Genomic DNA, 14,860 nt, shown 5'->3' with positions numbered 1-14,860 from the left:
AGATGTTTTGTATTTCGACATAATATATGAAATTCTTAACAATTATATTTGTGATATTTGATTGGTAGCGTTAATGTTAATTATTCGGTTCAACTGAAATATTTTTCATGTATTTTGTAATAAAATTCAAATTAACTATTTACTTCCAAATTTAAATCATTCTTACACTTTGTAATAAAACAATTTCATTCTCGCTATGTGGATTTAGACTAATTTAACCTTAATTAGGATGTTGTCTCCCATGAAATTAATTTTTTGAAAAATTATCTTACTATATTTTCTACTATAATTAATATAAAATAAGCAAATCAAATTAATATCTAAAAATTTGTCTCAATCAAATAAATAATAATGAATAATTAATTTAACGTTGGGGTGAAATAGAAAAGCACAATTTATTAATAGATTTTAACACAAATAGCCAGCCAGATTTACTATTTATTTTTCTTAGTCGGTCTATATATATACTAATTATAGCAATTATAATGATAATGACGATTATGTGGGCTACTATTTGAGTTAATACTTCATTATTTATTATTATTATTATTATTATTATTATATATTAAAGGTAACATTTGAAAATTAAACAAAGATTCATTTAACTGTCTTCTGTTGTTCCGTCACCTAACGCCACACGGAATACAACGAAGAGACAGTGAAGAAACAACGAAAAGTAATCAAATTCTACCAGCGAAGGTCACACTCTAAATCTTATTCTTATTTCGTATTTCGATTTGATTTTTCTGTTCAAAATCCAATCTTTATACTAAGTTAGGGTTTATTTTTTCGCATAATTTAGGTACAAAATGTTAGCTCTTGATTTTGCTAAATTTAGAAATTGAAGTCAATCTGAAATTCTCAATTTATCATGTGTTAATTTAAAAGGAAATGGATTCAGATCGGTTCATATGGTGTTTTAAGTAAAACCCATGACTATATTTTTTTATTTGTTTTTGTATTTATGTTAAGAGTTGTATGTATGTTTTGATGGATTTAGCTTGAAGCTTCAGTAAGGAAAATATAAAGTTCAAATATTTTGGGGTTTTTAATTTTCTGTAATTATCAAGTCCATTTAAAATTTAAAAATGGGATTTTGCTGCATCTGAAGTGCGACTGATTCAATAAATATGTGAAAATGAAGCAAAAATATAAAGAAATAAATGGGGAAAAGAAATTTATTTTCTTGTTGTCGTTTCAGATTGTTTATATTGGTTTGTTTTGTTTAGCTTGGTGGAGTGGATTTTAATTTTGTATTTACTTTTTGAAAATTCAGAGATAATACTTGACAAGTTGTAAGCCTCATGGCGAAGATAAAACCACAAGCTCTTCTATTGCAAAGCAAAAAGAAGAAGGGGCCAAGTCGTGTTAGTATCCCTACGATCATGCTATATGGCGTGATTGTTGCTGTCATGGTGTTTTTCCTGTTTGCTACTTATAGACACTGGTCTCGGAGGTTTGTGGAAATCCTCTCTTGAGTACTTGCTATTATTGTTGTATCTGTTTTAAATCTTGTTTTTATCTGCTTGTAGAGTCTAAATTTGTGATTTCTTAGTAGTTTTTTTTTCCTTTTAAATCTTAGTAATTTTATTGATATGTCGAGTTTGTTGTTTGGTTTAGATTTTACATGTGGAAAACAAGCTGAAAGAGAGATACACATCTGTGGCTACAACCTATGTTGCGCGAACTCTCCAAAATGCTGCCGCACCATGCCGGATCCTCCAAAAATAAACTACTTTTGGAGGATCCGGCACGTACCTTGAGATATTTTCGAAGAGTCCGAGCAACATAGGGTACAACTATAAGAAAATACTACCGACATTTAGGGAGAAAAAATAAATGTCTTGTCCGCTTTTTATTAACGTTTAACTAATCTGATGTCCAAATAACCCCAATATGCATTACACCTAAATGACTCAGGAGATTTTGTCCTTTTAGTGAGCGGATTGGAGGATGTACCGACATTTATGAATGGTGGGATAAGTTGTGCATTAAAGGGTCTGAAGATCATGACATACCAGGGTTCAATTCCAACTGACGCAAAACAACAACAACAACAACAACGACCCAGTAAAATCCCACTAGTGGGGTTTGGGGAGGGTAGTGTGTACGCAGACCTTACCTCTACCCCGAAGGAGTAGAGAGGCTGTTTCCGAAAGACCCTCGGCTCAAGAAGACAAAAGGAGACAATATCAGTACCACCACAAAGATCATAGGTAAAATAACAACAACATGAAAATCAAAAGATAGATGCAAAGCAAAAGCGATAGACAGTAAATAGACCCGGCACTATGAGAAACGAAAGAGTAGTAAGACACAACATTACCACTAGCTATCTTAGACAAAAGTCCTGCCAGACTAGTCTCACAAAGGTACGAAGTAAGGCAAGACTCAACTATCTCCTAACCTACAACCCTAGTACTCGACCTCCACAGCTTCCTATTAAGGGCCATATCCTCGGAAATCTGAAGCCTAGTCATGTCTGGCCTAATCACCTCTCCCCAATACTTCTTAGGCCGCCCTCTACCTCTTCTCGTGTCCTCCACAGTCAGACGCTCACACCTCCTTACCGGAGCATCTGGGCTTCTCTTCTGTACATGCCCGAACCATCTGAGTCTCGCTTCCTGCATCTTGTCATCAATGGGAGCCACGCCCACCTTCTCCCGAATATCATCATTCTTAATCTTATCCATCCTAGTGTGCCCGCAACATCCTCATTTCTGCTACTTTCATCTTCTGGATATGTGAGTTCTTAACGGGCCAACACTCAGCCTCATACATCATGGCCGGTCTAACCACCGCTTTATAGAACTTACCTTTGAGTATCGGTGACACTCTCTTGTCACACAGGACTCCAGATGCTAACCTCCGCTTCATCCATCCCACCCCAATACGGTGTGTGACATCCTCGTCAATCTCTCCTCTCCCCTGGATAACCGACCCGTGGTACTTGAAACTGCCTCTACTTGGGATGACGCAAAAAAACAAAAAAGTTAATTCCCATCTGTCTAAGCGTATGTACTATTGGGAGGATGCAAGTATCCAATGTAATAGTTTGAGGTGCGCTCAAATGATTTGAATATGACTGTTATAAAAATAAAAGTAATAATAAAGTAAAATTTAACAAAATCAAACTCTGTTTGGATAGTGCTTACATGTGTTCCTCTTATATATATGGAAATGAATTTATTGTTTATATGATCATATGCAAGATAATGGAATTAATAATATGGATCGTCTCTATATCTGGACAGACAAGACTAGTTTTTAATAGACTGAGTAATGGCTTGTTATGTAAATTAGACAGAGTTGATCTTTATCATCCAAAGGTCAGCTGTTTTCCTTGAAATCCAAGAATGGGTGGAAAAGAAGAAAAGCTGTGCAACTGCTCTAACTTCTCTAAGCCCCATGCTTCCGAACCACCCCTCTAGAAAAAACTTTTCTTTGATGCCTCTGTTTGTCCATCTTTTTTCCTTCTCTCATGCAGTTTCCTCATTTTCTAAAAACATGACGGCAGCTCATGTGAAGCTTGAAGCATTATGGAGGCATCCATATTAGTAAAAATCTGTAGTGACAAGAATACAATGATAGAGCTAGTGCTGGTGATGAGCTGTGAGGCTACTTTTTGTTCTGACACCAAGGTTTTCTGATAGTGTTTTAGTTTTGATTATGGTTTGCTGTTAATGATCACTTTGATAATGGTTTTCATGATGATGCGTAAATCAGTATATGCTCTCTAACAAGGCATTGATTATATCTAATGTTGAAAAATGAATTGTGATAAATAACATGTCATGGAGAGAACTAAATATGCTACTTAAACTCATTATGATATGAATCTTTTGAATCTACTGATATTGGTGTTGTGATGTATGAAATTTATGAGCTACATATTTAATGTCATTATTTGATTGCTAATTGGTGTTGTTGTTTTTTCATGTGTATTTTTTTTTGGGTGGATTGAACATGAAAGGTTGTATATTTAAACATGTGATTCCGTGTCATGTACCGTTAAGTTCGAAACTTCCGCTTTATAAAAAAAAAAGCATAAGTAACTAAAAGGCAAAGGTCCAATTTTGTCCTTGAACTATGCAAAATGGTCCAAATTTTCCATCCGTTAATAGTTGGGGTTAGATCTATCCTTGCCGTTATATCAATGGGCTAGATTTGCCCTTGTTGACTAACAATCAACTGTTAAGACTAATACACCATAAGTGCATAGTTAGCTCCTTCTTCCATTCATAACAAAATAGCAATCATTTTCATTTTTATCTCCACTCACTCACCTCACGGCCATACTCGTTCCATTGTCGGTACCATCTCTAATTCATAAAAGTTCACGCTTAACAGTTTCACCTTGGTTTCATCTCCGCTAGTACCAAAGCCGAAATTCTATGCATCCTTTTTCATTCCCTCTACACAAACTGAAAAGCTCCATCATCTGTAGATTTTGAAAATTCCTGAAACTATCAGCCATTTTTTGCCTGGGATGATTCACAGAGGATGACTTTAACAAAGTTGTAAAGGTTGATTTAACTGTAGGTGGGGGAAGTACATGGGTACTTTTTGTCAAATTGGTATTAAAATTAGTTGGGCTTTGAAATTGGCGATGAATAGCAACTCCAATAGAATTGAAGACTGAAGCATTTTGATTGATTTGTCGATTCAGAGTGTTTGGCCTGTCAAAGTTTGTTAATAATTTAGGAAATGAAGGGGTTTGGTTTTTTGGGTGTTTTAACAGTTCAAAATCGGGCCACCATTGCCGTCAATGAGCTCAACACCGGAATTCATAAGACCTTGATTCGTCCCAACTGGTCTAAATTTGCACTGCTGGGATTAGTCTTAATAGTTGACCATTAGTAAACAAGGGCAAATCTAGCCCATTTTTGTAACGGCAAGGGTTGATTTGACCCCAACTATTAACGGAGGGCAAATCTAGACCATTTTGCATAAAAGTAAAAAGAAGAAAATGTTTGAGTCTGACATGAAACCTTCGAACTCCAGGATACTGTCCTGGAGTTTTAATTTACAAAGACTGAAATCCAGAACGCTTTAAGTTACAAAACTGAACTCTAGGACACTATCGTTAATGCCATGCTAAATCGGCAGTTGGATGTGTAAAGGTGTTGCACTTGTTTTTGGGTACTGGTAGCAAGGAATTGGTTTGGTTTCTTGGTGGCTAGGAAAGGAGGATGTGAACTTTACACAAGGAGATATTTAAAATTTTATGGATATTGTTCTGCAAGAGCAAAATTTTAATAATTCATTTTCTTGAAAAGGTGGACGTTTTTCAGCTTCTCACTGCAAGCTAAAATGTATGTCCCCAGGCATTCTTCCGTTTTGACCCCTCCTTATCCTGGTATTAGCGATCCTTGCCTTAGTCTGGTCTCTTGACAAATGTAGTTCTCAATGGTTCATGCTCTCGTATAATATTCGGTTGGTAGTAGGTTTTTATGACTAACCGTTATTTTCTTTCATTGTTGTTCACCTTACTATCTTGTTGTTTTTATTCTGCTTTTATATGACTTTTTGGTACTGTCCCCCCTTGTCTATATTTTCATTAATGTGGTGCTTATGCTTTCCTGAGCCGAGGGTCTATTGGAAGCAGCCTCTCTATCCTCACAAGGTAGGGGTAAGGTCTGCGTACACACTACCCTCTCCAGACCCCACGGTGTGGGATAATACTGAGTATGTTGTTGTTGTTGTTGTTGCTCTCGTATAATATTCAGGAAAAATTAGTATCTTAAAAGCCCCATTATTAAGTCAAAAGTAACTCTTCATGCGGAAATCTCCAAAATATGCACATTTTCTGACTGAATGCAGTTATCACTCAACTCTTTTGCACTTGTGTCATGAACAAAGTGAGACATGTAACTTTTTAAACTAATTTATGAGACACCGCAAGCCTATAGATCATTTCTTAAGTACCTTACAATGACAGCTACTACCTCAATCCCAAAAGCAAGTTGGAACAGGCAATATTAATCCAAACTGACCTAACACTTGTTAATTTTCTTCTAGGTCAATGATTCAGACACATGATGACTTGTCAACCTCTGAGGTATGAATTACTGCCAATTTCTGTTCTTGCTTGATGATAAATTGTTTTGGCCATTAGGGGTTAATTTGCTTGTAGCTTTTGATGGTCTGTGTTGAGATACTTGTGACTGTAGAAATTGCATTTGTCACAGTTAAAAAGTTTCTATAACATGGAATTCTTGTGGAGTAGACCTTGTTGTTATGAGAATTTCGTAATTCATGACTTGTAGGAGGGGTTCGTTTTCTGCCTCATTGGGATGGGGAATTTGTAACCCCCTATTTAGACTTTTTGGACTTGTAGCAGGCGAAATTCTTGGTTCTATTCTTTTTCTGTGCTTAATACATATTTCTGTTTGCATGATGCAGGGTGAAAATTCTCTTATTGAGCATACGGAATCTGATGCCCCTAAATATGCGGTGAGTTTACAGAAACTTTCTTCTGCTGCATTTTATCTGGAAAGTGATCGCACTTGTGATTTCAATCTCAGTTTTGTTAAACAAGTATTACAATACTGGTTCTTATAGGACATCAGAAGTTTGTATACAAAAGTATGGCAAGGTATCCCTTCCAATATCCTTTTGTAGTTCCCTTGTTCCTACTTCTATTGCGTACTGTTCCCAAAGCTTATGATTAACTTCAAATATTGACTAGTTGGTTTGATACGAGGAAAATTCCTTTTTGAAACTTCTTTAAATGGAGGCAAATAACAGTTTACTACCGTTTCATTTCTTTTTACAAGTTCTGTTCTTTTGTTTATTTTGGGTACAATTGGAGAATTCACTACCCAATTTGATTGTTTGGCTTTCTATTTTCTTATATTTTCCCCTTTGCTAACTCTTTTAATCTTTGACAGTTCATATCCACCTCAAAAGGATCGATAACCGTGGAACTTTACAAGGATGGTTCTCCTGACATTGTTGACGAATTTGTTGATTTCTGGTGCGTACTTGGTTTATTTTTGTTTATGTCTAGGGTAATTTCCATTGAAATTATGTGTTGGATTTGTATTCGCGTTACCTTAAGCTATTTCTTCACTCTGCAGTGGTAGTTACTGGGGTTGGGAGTGGGTGTGTCTAGAAGCATGCGTGTATGTTGGTTTTACGTTTCAGGCTGATGAAATGATGTAGAGCTTATTTCTTAACTCCCCACCCCTCATACGAACCTCAAGTTTTCAAACTTTGATCTCCATAAGAGGGCTTCTCAAAGATTTTTCCTCCTCTTAAGAAGGCATAAGCTGTTCATCTTCTTTGTTATCCGAAAGAGAACCTTTAAGGCTATGAACGGTAATTTCAGTGTCACAATTATCGCGAATACTAAAACACCGCATCATGTAGATGAGTAGAACCAGAATCTAGGAAAATGTTCTGGGTGAAGATATGTCATGCTAATTCGTTAGTGCTTCACATGGTATAGGCCGTGCAGTTGACACTTTGAGACTTGTTGGCACTGATACATGTTGCTTTATATAATGAGTTGATGGGTTTAGTGTCATAGTTGTTTGCCATGTGCATTGTTTGAAGGATTTCTTGCATTTCTTAGCTAGAATGTTAAACTGTACAAAATGCCTTTGCAGTCAGAAAGGCCACTTCAAAGGGATGCAATTTAATCGTGTAATAAAGCACTTTGTTATCCATGGTAGTAAAGTTGATAAACTTGACGCTACAGAAGATTGGACTTCGAGGGGAAAGCATTACAGTCGACTAGACACGAGGTTTGCCTCATCTTATTTGCTGTTTTTCGTGTATTTATCTGTAAACAAGTCTTGATATCTAACTGTTTGATTGATCACTAAGTTATGATTCTCTATATTCAGCCTGAAGCATGAAGCTTTTATGCTCGGTACTTCAAAAACAAAACATGAAAGTGGAGGATTTGATCTGTTTATAACGACTGCTCCAATCCCAGATCTGAATGACAAGATCAATGTATTTGGGCGTGTGATAAAGGGAGAAGATATTGTGCAGGTATGAGTTACTTTTCCTTTTCCTATCAGTTGTTGCATAGAGTACGATGAAGTTTGCATTTGATGTTTCACTGCCTTGTCATATCATTTTGCATTTATCGGTAATCCAAGTCCGGAGCAGTGTGCATATGGTTTCTTACCTTTTCATCAGGAAAAAAGAAAAAAGAACAGTGTGGATGTGGTAGATGCATCCCCTGAGGAACTGGACGGTTATATTTCATCGTCCAGCTTGAGCAAGAAAACAAATAACCAAATGAAATTAATCCGTAAGTATAACAGTGTTATTAAAAACACTTAATATAAGTTAGCATTTGTACAATGTAAAAGCAGTGAACTACGGAGCACAGGATGGGGGAGAAAACGAAGAACGAAAAACTAAATATGCAATTCGAGTTTGGTTGCTTATTTCATTTGCAAATTTTGTAATGTGATTTCTATCTTCTATCTTTCTTTTGCGCTCCTTTAATTTGCATGTTCTTTAATGATCACTTAGGAAATTGAAGAGGTAGATACAGATGACCATTATCGACCCAAAACTCCTGTTCAGATCAATGAAGTTACACTCAAATACAACATTTGAAGGCTGCAGTGTTCATAATATCAGGTTTTTAAACCTCATTGATCAAAGTCTGCAGTGCAAATTTGCGATATGGTACAGCGGTAGAAACCATCTTTTACTGATTTTAATTCCTCAGTAGTGACATGATGCGGCTTGTCATTGATGCTTGTGGTGTAAAAAGCTGGATATGATATTCCGTTTGTATAACTTTTTTTTGTTTCTTCCCAATTTTTCCCCTTAGATAAATGTTCAACAGCTCTCTGTTATTTTATAAAAAACTTAGTATGTTGAGAAGAAAACTATCTTAACTTGAGTTTATTCTAATGTGCAAAGGAAAACATAGCAAGACTAATCTTCTGAATGACAATTTTACCACATTTATTTGAAAGCAGAAAGACACAACTTTACCCGACAAAAATTTGCCTTTGACAAGTTCTTGATATCTCCTATATAATATTTTTGTTCTACTAAATCCACTTATTTGATTACCATTATTAATATCTGCTTCAGCAAAGGCTTCCGAGAGCGTAAAGGAGATTGAGAACTGCTTTGATTACCACTTATTTGATTACCATTATTAATACAATAAAGAACTGCTTTCCCGTACTATATATCAAGAAAAATTAGAACTTCGTGACTCTTTATTTATTTATTTATTTGTTTGTTTGTTTCTAGTTTAGCGTTTTTTCATATACTTATTTTGGCTAGCTTATGGACACGTAAGTCCTCTTCCTGGTTTGGTCAGAGATCTTGGGTTCGAGCAAGGGGAAAAAAATCCTGGTAGGAAGCATTTTTTCTTTAATGGGCCTTTATACGGTATGAATCTGTATTAATCGGGTACCGAACACCGAAAGAGAAACTAGAAAAAGGAAAAAAAAAGTAAGACATTTATATGGAGATTAATGAATTCAATAGAGAAAAATTCTCATGGCCTGATTTGATGAAAATTAGTATCGGACCTAACTTACAAGTAAACGCTTATTATTGTAATCAGCTTATGTATTACCACCTCCATATATTGATGGTTCTCTATTACTAGGCATTAATCTACTTTACAACATGCACCAGATCTTATAAGTTATCCAATTTGACAATGATTTGTTGAGTGGTCATTTATTAACTTCTTTTTATTTATAACCGTGGTGTCTAGGTTAGCGCTCGCACTTTAACTATTATAACCGTGGTGTCTGGGTTAGCGCTCGCATTTTAACTATTTCACTAGGTATGTGTTACTTTTCATTTGTACATGCAATTGAATAAACTTATTCATCAAAACTTATGGAAATAAAAAAAAAAATCACTTTGCTGGAATTTGAACATCGACTTTCGATAGTTTTCACTCAATTCATTGACTACTAATCACCCATTGGGCGTAGTCAGAGGCGAACCTATGTTGTAAAGGCAGGGATCACCAGCACCCCGGAAGTTCGGCAAAAATTCTATAGTAATATATTAATAGAGACACTCTATATACAAAACAGATTTTGGTTGAATACAAAAGTATACCCGTGACCTTCAAATTCTGAGTCCGCCTCTAGGTGTACAATGTCATTTATTAACTAGTTCGTTGGCCTGATTATGTTATGGACTCCCTCTTTTTGTCAATATGAAAAAGTCAGACAGTGACAAGGGGATTGATGAAGACAAACATATAATCTATAATACCACGGTTTAGGAAAATTATACAAAAGTAAGAATATATCAACATCATATTAATATATTGAAAGTGTTGGTCCCCCTTCCAACTAGTAGCAATCCTAACCCGCAAAAATACTTTTTAAGAGATAAGAACATGCAGAAAAAAAAAGCAAAGATTATCCTAATTCCACGACGACAGGTAGAGGATATATTATATTTCATTATATAAGCATGCTTACAAAGAAAATCTTCCCAAATTGATAACCATTGGAAATTTTGAATTTTTACCTATTAAATAAAGCAAATATTTAATGACTAATCTTGGCTATGATATGGGCTCATAAGTCAGGATATAAGTTGACAGAAGATAGCAAGTGCACGATAAAATAGTCAAGGTGCAAGGGCAAACTTACCCGAAAACTATCACTTAATAAAAGAGAAATCAAATCTTATGTGATTCTTTACATCGAGCTCGAGTTCATATGATGCCAATTCCAAAGAGAAGAATATTGTTGAGAAGCTGTGATTAACTTTATGTAATATCAGACGATTTTAGTAGTCCAATTAGTTGGTTATTTGAAGTTCGATTCCCACTTTGTAATCGTCTTTCCTATTTTCCATTCCCTTTCCCCTATTTATAATTAAAAAATTAAAAAATCTATGCAATTTCTAGGTCATGTTTAACACTTTTTAAGTTAAATTCATGCACACACTACTTAGAGCCCTCTCTGTTTTTAAAGGACTCTAGACTTTGATTTCTATGTACAGTTTCTACAAACTTGTGTCCCAAAATGGGGATCAATAGAAAATGCACGTTACATATTCATGTTATATCAAATATCAAATCACATGAATTTACTATGTCTAAGTAAAAAATTAGGTAAGAATCCATGTTAATTAGCTAGCTAAATAATAAAAGTGTATATAGAAGATGCACGTTACATATTTATTATTTTGGTACACTTTTATTATTTTTTTACTTCACCTTTCCTAAAAAGAAGAACCTTATTATTATTAGAGGGTTAAATAAAGTTTGTTTGACTACAATATTTTAAATTTAAAATAATTTCAAATTTATTATGTACTATTATGTGATTTTCACGTATGTAAATTACTTTCAAAATTTAGATGCGTCAAAACTTGGCCTCTCAAATTTGTCATTCTCTTTGAACAAAACAAAAAGTATCTCGAAACCATATTCTAAATTTTTTTCCAAAACAAACTGATAGCTATTTCTTGTTGCTTTTGTCACAACTCACAAATGCTCTTCTTCTTTTTCTTGTATTCTTGTTAATATTGTAATTTGTTCTTGTGATGAAGGAAAGAAGAAATACAAAGATACACCAAACATTAACCTTAGTGACTTATATGACCAAACTTTTAAAATCTAACTTATTTCGTAAAGTACTTTTGAGTAGTAATTTTGGTAAGAGACAGTTTTGAGCAATAATTAGTGTTTGACCAAATTTCTAAAATTGACTTATTTCGTAAAGTGCTTTTGAACAATAATTTTGAACAGTAATTAATGTTTGACCAAGCTTTTAAAAAAATAAATTAAATGTAATTTTTTCTAAAGTGCTTTTGATAGAGTATTTTAGGGAAAAGGCAACTTTTTTTGCTTCTCAAAAGTTACTTATGTTTCTATTCAAAAATATTTTTTTTTCCTTTTAAAAATTTGGTCAAACATATTAACTTTAGAAAAAGTGCTTTCGACAAAAAAAAAACAAAAAAAAAAGCTTTTAGGCAAAAAGAAGTTGGTCAAATAAACTATTAATATTACCATGATATTTTCATATACGTTGATATACTAGGTGTTATTGTACCTTAATAATGGTATTTTAATTTGGTTAAACACTCCATCTTTAAGAGCTTGTAGCAAATCGAAATCCCAGATCACATTGTAATGTATGAGTATCTAAGTTTCGTTACTTAATTATAATTACCTAATAAACTCTCAAACAAGAAACTAATTAATTTTAAGTATTTGCTTCAATTTTATATTATTTGATGTAAAAAATTGAATGTTTAAAAGAAACTAGTATTAATACCCGCGCGATGCGCGGACAAATATCAAATTATGATTTGGGTTGTTTGGAACAAATATCAAATTATGATTTGGGTTGTTTGGATTATATGCAAATTACGTTAAAATTTAAACCTTCTAGATAAAAATTACATATAATTATTAGATATCAGTTAAGAAGCAGGACATGAAACTGTTTATCATATTTCATTTATTTTTATTTAAAATATATATATATATATATATATATATATATATATATATATATATATATATATATATATATATATATATATATATATATATGTATATGTAGCAACCCAATCCTTGATCTTAGTACTTGTATTTTATTCTATGGTCAATATTACATAATACTAAACATATCGCGTTGTAATATATATTGTTTAAGCATTTTGTTTTAACAAAATTCTTAGTACCACTTTATGTTTTACCTCAAAGCCGAATAAGTCTTATCCTTCTACATTTTCACAAAAAATAAATCTCTATTTAATCTTTGCTTATAGTTGCTGCATTATTCACTATTTAATATTGATATATTTTCATGTGATCTTTTATTAGCTTGCCAATTGATTTAATATCTCGCTTATTACCCTTTTGATAATCATATATAAATATTTTTTATTCCTAAAATTTATTGTATTTTTATACCTTTATCCTCTTACTCAGAACTCTTTCGTTATTTAATTCTATCAATAATATTTTTGAGTATTTTTTAATTATTTAATATACTTATCCCTACATTATTTCAAAGTATAAATATTCTCACACTATCTTTATTTTCCTCTTTATATATTTTCACCTCTATTATGAAATTTTAATTAGTTTTTTGTATTAATATTTTATTAAATAGTCAAAATATGTAGTATCACATTTTATTTTAAGTTATAACTTTAAATTAGTCAAAAATATTAATAAAAGTATTTTAATTATTGTTTTTAAATGTAATATTAAATGTTTTTGAATTTATTATTATTGCTATTACGTTACCTAATATATAGTATTTCATGTTTTCATGTGGCCTGCATTAACTTTTCGCTTTATTTAATATCATTATTCATTTATATCCTTTAATATAATATATATCAATATATGATTTTTTTAATCTTGATATAAATATTTATATTATTTTAAATTAATACTCGAATTTATTAAATTGTTTGAATTTATTAATAAAATTTTTTAAGTGTTATATAGTAAAATTTCCAATATTTTGATTTAGTTATTTATTATTAATTAATTAAACAATAAGTTATATATGACTTTTTCTGATTATGCCATATGACTGAATTAATTATTTAGTTATTATGTTGCATGTGGCTAATTTTAAGGTTGTCACTTGGCTTAAGAAAATGACTTTTTCCACTCCTTTTAATAATATAGTAGTCGTACACACGCGATGCGCAGTCAATATTAAAAAATATAAATTAAGTTAAAAAATTATGATCGAGCTTGTTTGAACAAATTAGATCGTATTGCTTTAATAAATTTCAATTGTCATCTTATTTGACAATGTGATATGCCCAATAATAAAATCGCTATTAAATTAAAAGGACTTATATAGTCATTGAATAACTTTTTTATTCTATATATTTCTTTATTCTATTATCCAATGTTTAGTATTTTTACATTGTTAATAGAAAAATTTATTAGCATATTACTTTGTTTAATATTTTTATCTGCTCGTTTTCTTTTTGTAATATAAGAAAAGATATATATATTTTATTAATCTTGAAATATTTTAAAATTTTAAATTTTATTTTGTTGTCAATAATATTATCTGAATTTTAATGAATAAAATCTCTATTAAATTAAAGGGACTTATATAGTCATCCAATAACTTTTTTTATGTATTTATTTTATTATATTATCCAATATTTAATATAATTGCATTGTTAAAAGAAATTTTTATTAGCATGTTACTTTGTTTAATATTTTTGTCTACCGCTTTCTATTTGTAATATCATAGAAGATATATATTTTATTATCTTGAAATATTTTTTATTATAAATTTTACCTTATTGTTCTCAATAATATTATCCGAATTTTAATAAATAAAATCTCTGTTAAATTAAAGAGAGTTAAATAATCATTGAATAACTTTTTTGTTATGTATTTTTCTTTATTATATTATCAAATACTTATTTAGTATTAATGCATTGCTAATAAGCACTTTTATTAGTATATTAGCTTGTTTAATATTTTTGTCTACCACTTTCTTTTTATAATATAATAGAAGATATATATTTTATTACTCTTGAAATATTTTTTTTTTATTTTAAATTTTATCCTATTGTTCTCAATAATATTATCTGAAATTTAATGAATAAAACTCTCTATTAAATTAATGAGACTTATATAAGCATCGAATAACTTTTTTGTTCTGCATTTTTCTTTATTATATTATCCAATATTTAGTATTATTGCATTATTAATAAAAACTTTTATTAGCATAGTACTTTATTTAAATTATTGTATGCTATTTTGTTTTTATAACATAATAGAAGAAACATATTTTATCTTTTATTCTATTATTCTTAATAATATTTTCTGAATAAATAAACTTTTAAAAAACAATTATGAAAAAACAAAGAAATTTAAAACTGGCATTTTTTTTAT

At 31.5% G+C, this 14,860-nt stretch overlaps 1 protein-coding gene across 2 annotated transcripts; it reads left to right on the top strand.

Annotated features, from left to right (window-relative positions):
- The first annotated feature begins 564 nt into the window (after positions 1–564).
- On the top strand, positions 565–8,861 carry LOC107769985 (peptidyl-prolyl cis-trans isomerase CYP21-3, mitochondrial). 2 transcript variants are annotated; one of them, XM_016589239.2, is made up of 8 exons: positions 565–699; positions 1,277–1,456; positions 6,022–6,061; positions 6,406–6,456; positions 6,894–6,979; positions 7,614–7,751; positions 7,854–8,004; positions 8,497–8,861. In XM_016589239.2, exons 2-8 carry the CDS (start codon positions 1,305–1,307, stop codon positions 8,581–8,583), a joined length of 705 nt encoding a protein of 234 aa, XP_016444725.1. In that variant the 5' UTR covers positions 565–699; positions 1,277–1,304; the 3' UTR covers positions 8,584–8,861. The 2 variants fall into 2 exon arrangements, with proteins under 2 accessions (XP_016444725.1, XP_075086455.1); XM_075230354.1 differs by having other exon boundaries at positions 695–802.
- The last annotated feature ends 5,999 nt before the right edge of the window (positions 8,862–14,860 follow it).

The sequence above is a fragment of the Nicotiana tabacum genome, chromosome 2 (assembly GCF_000715075.1).
Source record: "Nicotiana tabacum cultivar K326 chromosome 2, ASM71507v2, whole genome shotgun sequence".
NCBI classification, from domain to species: domain Eukaryota; kingdom Viridiplantae; phylum Streptophyta; class Magnoliopsida; order Solanales; family Solanaceae; genus Nicotiana; species Nicotiana tabacum.
This window is presented reverse-complemented; position numbering and strand designations above follow the sequence as displayed.